The 15,017-nt window shown below is 37.1% G+C and overlaps 1 protein-coding gene across 4 annotated transcripts; it reads left to right on the top strand.

Annotated features, from left to right (window-relative positions):
* The first annotated feature begins 95 nt into the window (after positions 1-95).
* LOC105749892 lies at positions 96-12,460 on the top strand. 4 transcript variants are annotated; one of them, XR_002769793.2, is made up of 4 exons: positions 96-568; positions 3,683-3,841; positions 7,673-7,797; positions 11,223-12,460. XR_002769793.2 is itself a non-coding variant. In XM_012545217.3 (4 exons), the coding sequence occupies exon 4, from the start codon at positions 8,041-8,043 to the stop codon at positions 9,010-9,012; it is 972 nt and encodes a 323-aa protein (XP_012400671.1). In that variant the 5' UTR covers positions 463-568; positions 3,683-3,841; positions 6,229-6,350; positions 7,673-8,040; the 3' UTR covers positions 9,013-11,135. The 4 variants fall into 4 exon arrangements, 3 of the variants coding, with proteins under 3 accessions (XP_012400671.1, XP_012400672.1, XP_031816601.1); XM_012545217.3 differs by lacking the exon at positions 11,223-12,460 and adding an exon at positions 6,229-6,350 and having other exon boundaries at positions 463-568; positions 7,673-11,135; XM_012545218.2 differs by lacking the exons at positions 3,683-3,841; positions 11,223-12,460 and having other exon boundaries at positions 463-568; positions 7,673-11,135.
* The last annotated feature ends 2,557 nt before the right edge of the window (positions 12,461-15,017 follow it).

The raw sequence follows: 15,017 nt of genomic DNA, 5'->3' as shown, positions 1-15,017 counted from the left end.
CTGCCGCTGCTGTCTCGCGCCTGCTCAGCGAGAAAAGGCTCTGACAGACCCGACTCACGGTGCCGACTGCGGTGGGGGGAGGGAGAGAGGACAGACGTGCCCGGCCCGCTTTGCCTGCTGGTCTAGCTCGCCAAGAAGCACGCGCAGCTGCTCCTTCCTTCGCTCTCGGGTTAGAACTGCGGGGCCCGAATGACTGACCCAGACAGAAAGGAAATCCGGCCTCCTCGGCTTTATGTAGCCTTCTGATGAGAACTTTCCAGAATCTGCGGCATTTACTCCCCGGCGCCTCCGCCGGCTCCCCTCCCTAAACCCTCCCCTTACCACGTGCCATTTCCGCTTCCGTCTTCTCGAGCCTTCTCGAAAGATTCTAGCCAATAGGCGGCCGTTCCTTCCTCTCGACTTACAGCCGTTGCCATGGCCGCGAAAAAGTCGCCCGTCTGCCATAGGCCTCGGACACAAAAGCTTGACCCGCCCTCTGTCCCTCCCCCCCTTCCCGTTCTCCTCCCCTACAGGAAGTAAGGGAAATGGCTTCCGAGAGCTAGGGCCTGGTCGCGGCTCCTCCTGCGAGGTGAGTCGTTGGCGCTTCGGAGAAACGGTCTTATACCCGTCGTCAGACTAAAGATAGAAAACGAGCGGCGTTTGTAAGGATCGCAGATCCCGGGGACTCCATCCTTGGTCTGGCCGTCAGCCTCGCAGAACGCCTTGACCTGGGCGTTGCTTTGGAGGCGTTCTGGAGGCGGGGCCCGAGTAGGCCCACACCCAGGCCGCACCTGCGGGCCCCTCAAGTGCCGGATTCCCTGGGACTGACTTCTTAGGCTTCGGCGCGCCCCCCAGGCTTTTATGTTGGGGTGAAAGCCAGCGCGGGGTGGGGGAGAGAGGAAACCCCCGTCCCTCCCAGTCCCACCTTTTCCCGTTCTCCCGATCCGCTTGTCTATTTAACATTAAGCGAGCTTCTGCTTTAAAAAATGTTTTTTTGGGGGGCGTCTGCATTCCCATAGTCACTTTATTATCTAGACGTTTACATTTAGAAATATCAGAGGAGTTTTTTGTTTTTCTCCTGAAAGCCAGAGATGACTTTGTCAAGTGCACAATTAAAGGGAGTTTTGTTGTTGTTGTTGTTGTTGTTGTTGGCCCTCTATAAAGGAAAAGTAAAGTCTGTCTCAGCTAAACTTAATCTAGAAACTACCCTAGGCCTGAAGGGCAAACTCCTTCCTGAATGTGTTTACTATTTCTGAAATAAATTCCCTCTGCCTAGCTAATCTCTGATGAAAAGATGAGCCTTCTGGAGGCAGCAATGGAGGGAGCCCTAGGCCTGAAGTCGGTGCTCCCGTATGACCTTAGATACTTAATCCTGTGACCCTGGGCAAGTCCCTGCGCTTACGGTTGTCCCGTTTTCCTTAACTGTTAAATGGGAGTGATAGTGCCAGCCTCTCACAACTGATGAGAGGATCAAGTGAGATTTTTGTAAATTATTTAGAACGGTGCTTGACGCATAGTGGAGCATTTTATTTCCATCCCTCCTTCCTTTTTCTATTTCCTTTCTCCTCTTTTCTTCCCTTCCTCTTTCCCTCCTTTGCTCCCCATTTCTTTTTTCCTCCTTTTTTCCGTTCCTTCTCTCCCTCCTTTTTCTTCCTTCCTTTCCCTTCTTCCTTTTCCCATCCTCCTCTCTTTGTCTCTCCCTGTCTTTCCTTTTGCTGAGGACAGCCCTTCTACTTGTACACTTGATCCCATCTCCACCCATTTCTCCTTCTTATAGTCCCACTTAGAATCCTCTTTCTCTCTTTAATTTCTTCATAACTTCAGTACCTTCCTACAAGCAAGTTCAGCCACACTGACTTGCTCTTGTTCACTGGGATCTTGTACTGCCTATTTCTGTGTGTTGATACTAACTTTCCCCTATGCTTGGAATGCTCTTTTCTTACCTACTCCTGGCTTCCTAACAGGCTCTCCACGGTTAAATAAGTTTAGTTTTATTATTTCCTTTTATAGTCTCTGTTTTCTAGTCAAGTTATTATCTTGCTCCTGCTGTCCATCATCTTTATTTGTCATTTCCCATGTATAGAATTGAATTTCTTCCTTCATATAGATTCATAGACTTAGAGTTTATAGACCTGTAGTGATCACCTAGTCCATATCCCTCAAAAAGTTTTTCCTGACCACTTGCCCCCTGAGAGTATCCAGACCAAACAATTCAGTTTAGTGTTTGTCACTGTGTGAGATACTAGTGAAGTAAAGATAAAACAAAAACCAAAAAAAAATTGCTGCCTTCAAGGAATTTATATGGGAATTATTACATGATAAGTTTTTAATATAAAATTCAACTAAGTTCCATGCTAAAGTTATTTTAAAAATAATCACCTCAATTCCTAGCATATACCCAGCTCAATCCTACTATCCAGCACTGGATCTGTAGTCAGCCAAAGTAGAGTTCAGATCCAACCTTAAGTTCTTAAGGGCTGTATGATCCTGACCAAAGCTCTTAACTATCTCAGTTCTCCCATTTATGAAATGAAGATAATAATAGCACCCGCCTCCCAGGATTGTTTTAACAATTAAGTGATAATATTTGTATAGTACTTTACAAACCATGAGGCATTATAAAACACTAGCAATTGTTGGTTTTTCACTGACAAAAAGGCATTGTTATTTGCTGGAACATAATGGAAAGAATGGAGAGGGAAATATTAGAAATTAAAAACCAAACAACTTGTAATCCTATTTATACAGGGTCAAAATTACTGACCAGTGGTTCTGCTACTTCTGTTGTCTCTAAATAAGGGAGGGCAGGGAGAAGAAAGATTCTGGAACCTCTAGATTTCAATTCTTCATGATTTTCCCTAAACCACACAGCAAGTAAGTGGTAGTACCAGGATTTTGAACCTATGTATGAGTGTTATTTCTACTACATAAATATCAGGACTCACTGCTTAATTTTGAACTTATGTAGTCTGAATTTTGGTTGTTCAGGAACACAATATTTCACTTACAGTGGTATGGGAATTGACTGGGACAGTCAAATAATAAAATTTTTTGACATATATAATAAACCTTTACAGCCATTTACATCTTTTAAGACTTTTTAATGTATAATATGTCTCTTTCTTCCAATCATTTATTTTACACAATTTTGTGTTAAGGTCACAAGATTTTTAACACAGTCTTTAATTCTTCATTATGAAATCATACTTTTTCATGATATTGGATCTTAAGCATATCTTTGACATTTTCTCAAAGTCTATCTTTCAGGGCCTACAAATGTGCCAGGCACTGTACTAAGTGCTAGGAATACAAAGAAAGGCAAAAAACAGTCCCTGCCCCCACAGAGCTCACAGTCTAAAAAGGGAGAGACAAGCAAACAAATATGTACAAATAAACATATTCAAGATAAATAGGAAGTGAATAAGAGAAAATTTAGATTTTCATTATTTTTAATTATGGGATTTAAAATTAGATTTAAAAGGGAAAGGTTTCTTGTAGAAGATATCTAGCATTGATTATAGCCTATAGGTTTTAAAGTCCATCATTCATTCAATGGGGATAAGATTTTCAGGTCCCCTATAAGAAAAAAAAAATCCAAAGAAGATTTGTTGTTGTTGTGTTTTCAGTCATGTTCCATGTTTGGGGTTTTTTGGGCAAAAATACTGGTGGGATTTGCCATTTCTTTCTCCATCTTATTTTACAGATTAGGAAACTGGAGCAAACAGATTGAAGTAACTTGCTCAGAGTCATTCATACATCTAGTAAATGTCTGAGGCCAGATTTGAACTCATGAAGATGAGTTTTCTTGACTCCAAGCCTGACAACCTATCCACTGAACCATCTAGATGCCCCAAGAATATTTGTAAGTGGATGTTTTACATTCTGAAGAAGATGCCCCATATGATCTTCCAGATTTTTCTGGAATTCTGACAACAATTTTGGCAAAGATTTCAATTAAAAAGTGGTTTCATATTAGGTGTCTAGCCTCTCTGAAGTTATTTATTTTTCAAGGATTAAATAGATTGTTTTGCAGTAATAACTTGCTAGTTCTAATGTTTTTTTCTTATGCATTTTCCTTTGCACTTTCTTAATCCCATGTCTTTATGGACTTGAATAATTTTTGAAACATTACACATCCTTCCATCAACAGTTATTCCAATATCTTTAAAGTTATGAAAGTAGGCTCTTTAGGAGCTATAATTTGTACATTGACTTGGAGTAATATCCATTTTTTTTTTTTAATCCTAGAGAAAGAGCAGTGAAATAAATGTATGTAACACAAAATGTCCAGAATTCAGTTGACAGGTGAGGAAACCAGGTTAACCTGTTTTCATCTGGTCAAAATTAAGGCATTTGGAATCAGTTCAATGCCAGTAGATGGATACACAGAGGGCCATTGCTATTACAAAATGAAGTATCAGAATTGATGCTTATCCTGTGTTAGTTGCACACCATTGTATAATTTTCTATGGAATCAATCAATAGATATTTATTAAGCTTATATGGATAGATGCAATATAAACGTAAAGGGAATAAATACAAAGTAGTTTTAAATAAAAGGTAATTTGGGAGAAAGGGAACTACAAGTTAAAAGAGATTGAGAAAGGCTTTATGCAGAAAATGGTGCAGGAATTGTACCTTGAAGGAAGAGAAAGACTGAAGGGGAGTCAAGCATAGATTATAAACCTGAGAGGTTGGAAAGATGGTGGTACCTTCAACAGAAATACAGAACTTTGAAAAAGAGATGATTTGGGGGAAAGGTAATAAGTTCAGTTTGGGGCATGTTGTATTTGAGTTGTATTCTGTGACACCCAATTGAAAATGGCTAAGAGGCAGTTGGTGATATGGAACTAAAATAGCTTAAAGGAGGCTGGATGTGATGCATGGCTATATATGTGTGTGCAAATGTGTAGAAGTGCACACACACTCATTACCTATATGGAGATTATTGTTAAACTCATAAGAGCTAATGAGCTTGCCAAAAAGAGTATGGGGGAAAAGGGAAGACAGCTTAAAATAGCATTTTGGGGAACACTTAGAATATGATATGCATGATGACTGAGGAGCAGTCAGATAAATAGGAAAACCAAGAGTGAGTAGTAACATAAAATTCCAAATGCAGCTGATGAGCAGGATGAGTAATGAGAAAAGACCATTAGATTCGATAATTTAAGGATCATTAGTAATTTTGAAAAAAGCAATTTCAGTTGAATGATGAGATTGGGTACCAAAATTGAAAAGAGTTATAGAGAAGTAAAGGTAGCAAGTGGAGACAGCCTTTCAAGGAGTTTCCTTGAAGAAGCAATAGTAGAATCAATAAAGGTTTTTTGTTTGTTTGTAGTTAGTATAGAAGAGACCTGACATGTTTGAAGGTATCAGAGAAGGAATTAGTAGCTAGACGGAGGTTGAAGATTTTAGAAGGTTGGGAGTTGATTGAGGGTGAAATCTAATAGAGATGATGAGAAAGGGCAGAATTAAATGCATATCAAATTAGTTTCTAGGTAAGAAGAAGGGCCATCTCTTTGTCAAAAACTGGGGTAAAGGAGAGAATGGGAGATGATGTCAAGGGATTTTGAGATAAAGAGAATGGGAGAAGGAAGATTTTATGGCAGAGTGGTCCACAGTTTTCTCAGAAAAATAGAGGTAAGATGCTTAGCTAAGAGAGATGAAGGAAGGAAAGGATATGGTAGACCTAAGAAAGGAAGAATTTTGGAAGAACTTCTCTTGAGGAACGAAATAGGAAATTGCTCTGAAAGTACCTTGCTGCATCAAGGACCCAAAAAGCTAAATCACATAAATTTGTAACAGACCTAGTCAGCAAGGTTATAAGACTCCTCCTCCTAGCTATTTATTCATTCAGCTCATGGAGCAGCAGACTGCAGATGGTGGAGGTAAAAAGGGTTAAGGTTTGGCAAGAGATGAATGGTGATAGGTCAAGAGGGCAAAGGGCAAAGGACAGTGTTGAGTTGAAATGACTAATTACTGGGAAGAATTGGAAAGGGAAGAAAGTGAAGCCAGTACTTGGTGCCTGGAGAAGTACTAAAGGGGGCAAAGGGATTGGAGCTTTTGATGACATTTCAGTGCATTGGTTGCTTCAACTAAAGTTCAGGGGAACCAATTAATTAGATTATGTTAGGTGTGCTTTACATAAGATTTTTGGAAGGAGGATACCTAGACCAGGTTGAAGGAGCTTCCTCAAACCCTTGAAAATTTTGGAGACAGGCCTCACAACCCACCTCTCCCCCACAGGTACCACAAAATTACTCTTTACTTAGGGGCCTAGGATGAAAGAGAGGAAAGTATAGACAAAGGAAGTCGCCAAAGATGGAAAGTACAACAGCAAGGAAAAGAAAGACCAGAACATAGATAAGGTATGAGATAATGTGCAATTTGTATATGACAATTGAGAAGTATACTTTTGTATTCTTCCTTAGACGATAAACTTCTAGGATCAGTCCAGTATTTGAATGCTTACTAGAGTTACAGAAGTATCTGTTATGTAAGAACTGTTTTGTTTTTTTTTTATATATATTTTGTATGAATAGAGTTGTGTTCAGAACTTTTAAAAACAGTGTCTATCTTGACATCTTGGAACATTTGCTTGCTAAAATAAATTTAATTCTTCTGATAGTCCTTTCAGAAATGATATTTTATAAAACTGTGGATCCATTTAGTACCATTTTGGCATGTGGCTACATTTTCAGAGAGTAATGCAGTGGTATACTTTAATAATTAAGTGGCTCCATAATCTTATCAGATCTCAATCATAGTTCAGATCATAGTCCATCCATACCTAATTTTGTATGACTTCTCCCCAAACTTTAAGAAGGCAATGGTAGACTCTAGTAAAAGGTTTGTTTGTTTGTTTGTTTGTTTTGCTAGTTTATTTTTGGGATAGGAGAGACTTGGCATATTTAGTCCATCCATACCTAATTTTGTATGACTTCTCCCCAAACTTTAAGAAGGCAATGGTAGACTCTAGTAAAAGGTTTGTTTGTTTGTTTGTTTTGCTAGTTTATTTTTGGGATAGGAGAGACTTGGCATATTTACAGGCAATCAGAAAGTAACTAGTAGCTATGTAGGGAATTCATGGTTTTCTCAATGTCCTAGTGCTATTTGGATCTTTTTTCCTATGGGTATTTGTGTTATATTCAGACTGTCCTTTCCCCTTCTCTCCCCCCCCCCCCCATTCTTATTAGCATGTACCATTCTTATTAGCATGCACTTGCTTTTTATACATTTACTAGATGATATTTTTTAATGCCATTTACATATATTCCTGCAAGCATTTGAAAAATGTTGTAGATTACTCCTAATCTGAAATAGTTTGGTTATATAGAGGGAGCACAGAATGACTATTGGACATTTGGCTATCATAATCTTCAACCAATAACAAGAAGAACCATTTATTAAGCAGGTACTATACTCTTAATCTTGAAAGGAACCAATCTGGAGGCTTGGCAGGTGATAGTTAAATATGTATATATGTGTGGTGGTAAATGCATGGCACTTCTGATATTCAAGTTTTCCCCTGTCTTTTCTTATGTTTTAACTTTTAAAGCCCCCATAGACCTTGTATGTACAGTTATTATATTACTAGCATATAGTAGTAGGAAAATAAATGAATCCATAAAGATATCATAGAAGCCTGTTTTTTTTTTAATAATTTTTTCTATTTGTTTCTATCTTATAGGAGCCTCAGAACTTCATTGATTCAGTCCATACCTGAACAAGAAAACACTTAAAATACATGCTGGAGAAGTGCTCATCCAGCATTTGCTTGAAGTCCTCGAGTGAGAAGGAACAAACAGCTAAATAGTAATGAATATATGTTTGAATAATGCAAAACTCCTTTATTATGAATTCTAAAATGATATCATGTTGTACTTAATGCAAACAAAATTCAATTAATGTGACATGTGGAACTAGCCCATGTTATTTATTAACTGATGCTAAATCATCAGTCTGTACTTGCTATCCTTGAGTGTTGATGTGATGTGCCATTACATACCATATTATCAACAGTTCTATTAATTTTTTCACAAAATAACCCCTTATAAAATGGACAAAAGGAAGATTACTTCAGATGGCAACACTGCCAACACAAAGAAGAAGAGACTTGTTATTACATTAGAACAAAAATTTGATGTAATCGAACGGCATGAACGTGGTCATAGTAACTCTAAAATAGGAAGAGATATAGGAATGCCTGAATCTACAGTACGGAATATTATAAAACATGCAGGTGAAATTAAAAAAAAAGGCAAAGTTGCTTCAACTTTTTGTGGTTTGCAAACAACTACAAGAAATAGAAGTATTACAATGATAGAAATGGAGCGTCTTTTAGCTGTATGGATTGAAGATTGCAATAAAAAATGCATTCCTCTTACCAGAGCAGCTATTCAGACAAAAGCTTCAAGTTTATTTAAGGCAGTAAAAGAAAATGGAAATGAAATGGAAAGTGAGGAAACTTTTGCTGCTAGCGTTGGTTGGTTTAATCGCTTTAAAAATCGACTTCAATTGCATAATGCTAAAATTACCAGAGAGGCAGCCAGTGCAGATAAGGATACCACTGTGTGGAAGCACATTTTGCCACACTCTGCAAATAGTAATTTTGAGAGTTTCCCCCCTCAAAAACAAACTGTTATAGAAGAAATAACAAATATTGGAAGAAAGCTTGGTTTTGATGAACTGGAAAATGGTGATGCCCAAGAATTACTCATTTCACACTCAGAAGAATTGACTGATAATGATCTTCATTTAGAACAACAAGTGTTTGAAGAAGCCAACAATGACCTCAAAGAATCAGATAATATGCAAATGAAGGAATTTACTCTCAAGGAATTTGAAGATCTCTTTAGAGCTGCAGAAGTCATGAAGCAAAAGATTATGAATGCTGATCCTAATGTCAGTCGAAGTATTCAGATTCGCCAAAATGTGGATAGAGCTCTCTGTATCTACCAACATATGTATGAGGATTTAAAGAAAAAGACAGTTCAACCAACACTGCTAAAATATATTAAACAAGAATAAAGACACTTTTGTAATATCATTGTAGGCTTATTTTTGAATTTAATATTCAGTGATTTTAAAATTTTGCTTTCTCTTATTCCTTTGAAACAAACTCAAATCAGAAATACATTTTTCTTATTCTTTGCAGTTATATTAGATTAATAAACAGATTAAAAACTTATTTTTAAAAAATATCATTGCACAGTTCCATTCCAATAGAACCAGTTATCATGTTTTACATATGACTATAAGTCAAATAATGTAAATTTAGACCATGTTACCACTTGATAGGATTTCATTATTGGGCCTAATTGAATCTTTTGATTACATTAGCAGATTACAAGAATCTGAGCTGAACTTTGAAAGAATCTATTGAATCAGAGGTAGAAGTTAAAAAAGTTACAAAGAACTGTGTAAACATGGGTTTTATGTAAAAGTAAGACAGCTGAACTGGAACATAAGAGTTCATAATGGGAGCAAATGTAAGTTTGGAAAAGGATGTTAGAGCTAAGCCACAGATCGTTATAAATGTTAGGTTGAAAAGTCTGTATTTTATCTTAGAAATAATAGTAAAATACTGAAGATAATCTGAGCAGGCAATGTCCTATTACCATCTTGTTCATCTTTCTCCAAGAATCTGTTGTAGGTCCTCCACCTTTTCCTGATAACCTCATTATTTCCCATGGGGTTAACCATCATTTCACTATCCTTTGTAAAATGTGACATTCAGAACTGAAAACAGTACTCTAGATGTGACTTGGCCAGAAGAAATACAGCAAAATAATCATCTCCCTCCCTTGTGTTGTCTACATGTTTAATAACAACCCCAGGCTTTTATCCAAGTCATTGATAAAAAATTAAGTAGCTCAGGCCATGACAGACTAGGATTTTGCATTAGAGATTTCCTTTTAAAGTGATAAATAGCAATTAAAACAATGTACTTTGGGGGTTTAGCAATTCAATCAGTACCTACTCAATAGATTAACTGTAACATGTCATTTGGCTGTCTTTTCTAAAAGTATTGCAGTAAAAATTTTGTCAAACTGTTAAAATGTAGGCAAACTATATAGCTTTTTCCTAATTATTTTGATAACTTTAAAAAAAGACCTGTTTTTGATGAAACCATTCTCTTATGATCATTGCTGCTTTTTTCTAGGTGCAATTAGATGATGAAATAAATGGTTCTAATCATAACTTTCAAATTCTACTATCCTAGTTATTACTCTCTCTTCTTTTGGAAGTTTCTATAAAGCAGGAATCTAGCCAGATATTCCAGTATCCCAACTTGAGGAGGAGTTTGAAAGTACTCAGTATCAGCACTGTACAAGAGAATACTCCACATCATTGGCTTGGAAAGGGGCTAAAAAATGCAGAGGTCTTTTCTCTACTTATCCCCTTGTCCATAATTTGATCTTTTAAAAAATATAATCTTTACCTTTTTAAAGTATCCCTAAAATCACTAACCTGAGGCTTTCTTTGCTATACACACATCACACACACTCCTCTCTTTTATCATTTTCCATGCTAAGGATTTACATTCCTCATCTTGTACAGCCTAACCATCTCTTTGCACATCTAGTCTTAAACCAGATAGCATGTGAGTGTCTACTTAGCTTTGGAACAAAAGTTGATGCTGTTTTGACTGATAAGTGCATCCCTTGAGCTACTATCCAACTTTCTCCATGACCATTTTCTCGCCCTTTACCTGCTGTTCTACTTTGGACCATTAAAACTTGACATTCCATTCTTCTGCTTTCTAACCCTAAACCACAGTTGCTTTGCTGTTGGAAAAGATATGTCAAGCTCCCGATTATGGGATTGGTGATTTCACAAATCAAAATCTCTCTGCTTTCTATGTATTGTCTTCTCATATTGTCTCCTCAGTTAAAATGACAGCTTATTGAAGGCATGGTTTATCTTTTTAAAAATATATCATTCTTAACCAGCCATTCTTAACTGAGAAGATAAGGGGAAAAAAAAAACCCAACATTGCAACAAATATAATCAAAACAAATTTCCACATTGGCTATATGCAAAAAAAATTTTTTTTCCTCTCATTCTCATTTTCAGTCCTTCATCTCTATATAGATAGTGGGTAACATGTATTATTAGTCTTAAGGGATTCTGCTTTGATATGATACCAATAAATATTCAGAATAATATATCACATATTGTTAATGAATATTAAGGAGTCCCCTGAACTTGTCTTTTTGATTTGCCATTTTTTCCAGAAACAATGAACCCAGAGCATGCAGGAGGTCTTGAATGTGTCAAAGATGAAGCACTCCCTGAGCTGATCTAACATGTTGTATCTCAAGATGGACTTGCTGTGTGCTTAAGGCAAGACAAGTGCCAGCCAGTCTGTCCCAGGCTGGGATAATGCTTGTGCAACTAGAATTCTTTGCAGAAAAGCAGGTGCTCCCATCTTCCTAATGAGAATTGCTGTTACCTTGTTCTTCCCCATCGAGAGTGGTCTTGTCTTTTTTCCCCACTTTTGCTGTACTTTTCCTGCTCCCATATCACTCCCCTGGTATGTCTTCTCTCTTTGATCTGCTATTATAAAAATGTAAACTTCTGTAAAGACTGGGAATCCTTTGTCCCCATATAAGTCTCATGACTTTGTGATTACCTGTTGACAATATGAAAAGTATAATTTGTTTATACTTTCCTCAGTTTGTGAGTACTCCCTCAGATGCCCATTCTTTGCCATCTCAAAAGGAGTTTAAAATATTTTTGAAGAGTTTATTTAACTTAGGACTAATCCCTCCCTTAAACTATCCTTTTGCTATAATTCCTCCTCACTCCCTTTTCCATCCTATGTTCTTATTATGAAATAGACCGTTTGTGTTTGTGTGTATTCCTTCTTTTGACCAGTTCAAATAATAGGTTCAAATGTTAGCCATTCCTTTCCACTTCCTCTTTCATCTTTGTGTAAATGTCTACTTGTGCACCAATTATGTGAGTTAATTTCCCCTAAACTTTCTTTTCCCTTCTTTCCCAGTACCCATCAATATATCGCTCTTCCTTTTTCTTTCTATTCTTATGATCATCAAGATATAACAGAACTATTCCCAAGTCTTGTCTAATTGGATTCCTTTGAAACCTAATTATGTTTCGAGGGGACAGGTATAATCTCATATTTGAATGTAAGTGGTTAATTCTTGTTTAGTCCTTTATCATTGTTTGTTCATATTTACCTTTTTATGTTTCTCTTCACTCCTGTGTTTGAATTTGAGAACTTCTCAGCAGCTCTAGTCTTCATCAGTAGTACTTCAAAGTCCTCTTTCATTAAAGGGTCATTTTTTTTCCCTCTGCAAATATTAAACTTAGTTTTGCTGGGTAAGTTATTTTTGCCTATAAGCCTATATCCTTTGCCTTAAATAGAATGTCAAGCCTTTTTTTTTATCATATTGTTTAGATAGCTCAACAATTCTTAATTTCTTTTCTCCTTGATCTGTTTTCCAGGTCAAGTTTTTGCTATGAGATAAATTTTCTAACATTCTTTCTCAAGCCTTTTGATTTTATTTTAATATTTCTTATTTCCTCATGATATAATTGGCTTTTATTTGGTCCATTAGAATTTTCAGAGAGCTTGTTGCTTAAGCAATGTTTTACACTTTTTAGGCCAAGTTGTTAATTTTCTTTCCAGTTCTTTCTTTCATAACCTGGATTTCCCCCCATTTTTTTTTTTTTTTTCTTCTTCAAGGATACTCATCCCATATATAAAAAGTTGTTTTTTTTTTTTTTAACTCTTGCTTTTATTCCTCTAGAAAGTCTAGTTCAGCTTGTATCCAAGCTGTGTTTTTCTTTCAGGCATAACTTTTAGATTCTTTGGAGTCATTCTCTTGTGTACTTGTCTTGAGCATCCATACCACCATAATAGCTCATTGCGATGTGATCCATTTGTCCACTCTTCCAGTTTAACTCCTGACTTCAGACTTGGTGTTACACTTCTGGATAAAGTTTCTGATTTGGTTCTGTTGATGCTTTCTTGAGATATATTCCAGAATCTCAAGAGACAGAGGGCTTACAAGCTTTCAGGGCTTGTAAAGGGTGGGTACAGGTACAGATGCAGGTGCGAGTGGGTATGAAATCTGATTGCTGCCTCCCTAGTGTGAGCTCTAAACATTTCTGATTTGGGTTTGGGTCTGTGCAAAGGTCAACTGTTGCTAGACTCCATCCCATCAACCAGCTGGAAAGCTCTATTGGTTTAAGTGGCAGAATTGTGTAGATTCTTCTTTGGTTTGGATTTTCTGTCTCTGCTTTTCCTTTGCAGGCTCATCTAGAAACTGGAAATGAGACCCTCTTGAGGTTTTCCTATTGAGGTTGTGACTCAGGATGAGAACAGGCAGAATAATTTTCTTGCTTAGCTTGGAGTAATAAATTGTAGATCAAGGATATAACTATTTTGGTGACTGAATTGAGGCCTAGAAGTGGGCCATGAGAAGTGAGTATATTGAGGAACTGAATGGTTGGGGTGTTACAGTCGAGATAATATATATGTAGAAATCACTTAGTGTTACTTTTCTCAAGATTATGTTCTTAAGAATTAACCATGTATAATCCTTCTTTAATAATGTATATCTTTCTTTGGATAACTCTAACATGGCTCCCATTAATTAAATAAAATAACTAACCATGATCTTCAAGCACAGGTATTTGGTATGTTCTAAGTACAAATAAATGCCCAAATACAATCTAGAACAGAACGGGTACATGAAAAAAAGTAAGATGATCAATGGAAAGAGCTCTTCATTGTGCATCAGAAGACCTGGGTACAAATCCTAGTTCTGATGTATTCTAGCTATGTGATTAGGTATCAGTCCCCTCCACCTCAGTTTTCTCCTCTGTAAAGTGGAAATAATCTACACATATTCTACCTCAAAGACTGTCATAAAGAAAGTACTTTGTCATTTATTTCTTATTTCCCCTGTATATAGCTTGTTGTATATATTTCTTTGTTGTCTCCCCCATTAGATTGTGAACTCCTTGAGGACAGGATTATGTTTGGTCACTTTTTGTATCCCAAATATTAGGTACAATGCTTGGCACATAGTATGTGAAAAAATAAATGTTTATTGGCTGAAATAGCAAATTTGGTGGTGTTTGGCATTTTAGTTGTTTTAGAACTATCCTGGTTCTTGCAAATTATAACAAAAATGATCAAGACCTTCCTGTTTTTGCTTACTTATCCCTTTGAAAACCTTGTGTTCCAAAGAGAGGGCTGGCAAGGTCATCTGCCTTTTTCCTCCAGAGTCATCAGGATCCAGTGGCCATATAAAGATCAGGACAACTGGAGATGGCCTATAATGTGTGGGAGACCTTGGCTTTTTTATTTTTAACAGGTCTCTGACTAAGGTAATGTTCAATTAGTGATTAAGACTAGGTAAGAATGGCCTCTTTTACCTAGTCTTTGTCTCTATCTTTCTGTCTCTCTCTACACACACACACACATACACACACACACACATACACACACACACCCTCTCAATCGGGAAGGGGAAGACCCTTAGGATTTCTGACCAACAGAAACAATTGCTATAGAGTCAGCCAGAGACCAAACAATGATGAAGTGGGGCTTAACTTGGGACATATTGTTATCCAATTAATGAGAGTCAGAATGATTTGAGTTTAAGGCATGGTCCTTAAGAAAGAAATATAGCCTGTAAATCCCAAATTATTTTGGAAGGTTTCAGTGACCAAAATTTACATTGCTCTGGGCAGAGCACAGAGAAGGGAATGATACCCTAGGTGGACAGAGAGAAGGGAAGAGAAAGAAGAAAGAAAAGAGACAAGAACTGGGTTATACAACTGGCCAATTTGAATTGAATCCCCAGTGAGGTAGGTCCTGTGAGTATTCACAAAGACTTGTATCTACAGCACACCCTCCACTGCACATCTACCTTTTTGATTTCAGACCAATGAATTTCTGGAGAAGGAAATAACAAACTACTACCCAAATGGGGTTACAAATAGTTGGACATGACTACATAAAAAAAAAAGAAAAAAGGAATTACATAATTTTA

This window comes from Sarcophilus harrisii, chromosome 3 (genome assembly GCF_902635505.1).
Source record: "Sarcophilus harrisii chromosome 3, mSarHar1.11, whole genome shotgun sequence".
Lineage (NCBI taxonomy): Eukaryota > Metazoa > Chordata > Mammalia > Dasyuromorphia > Dasyuridae > Sarcophilus > Sarcophilus harrisii.
The sequence above is the reverse complement of the archived record's forward strand: the minus strand, read 5'-3'. Positions and strand labels throughout refer to the sequence as shown.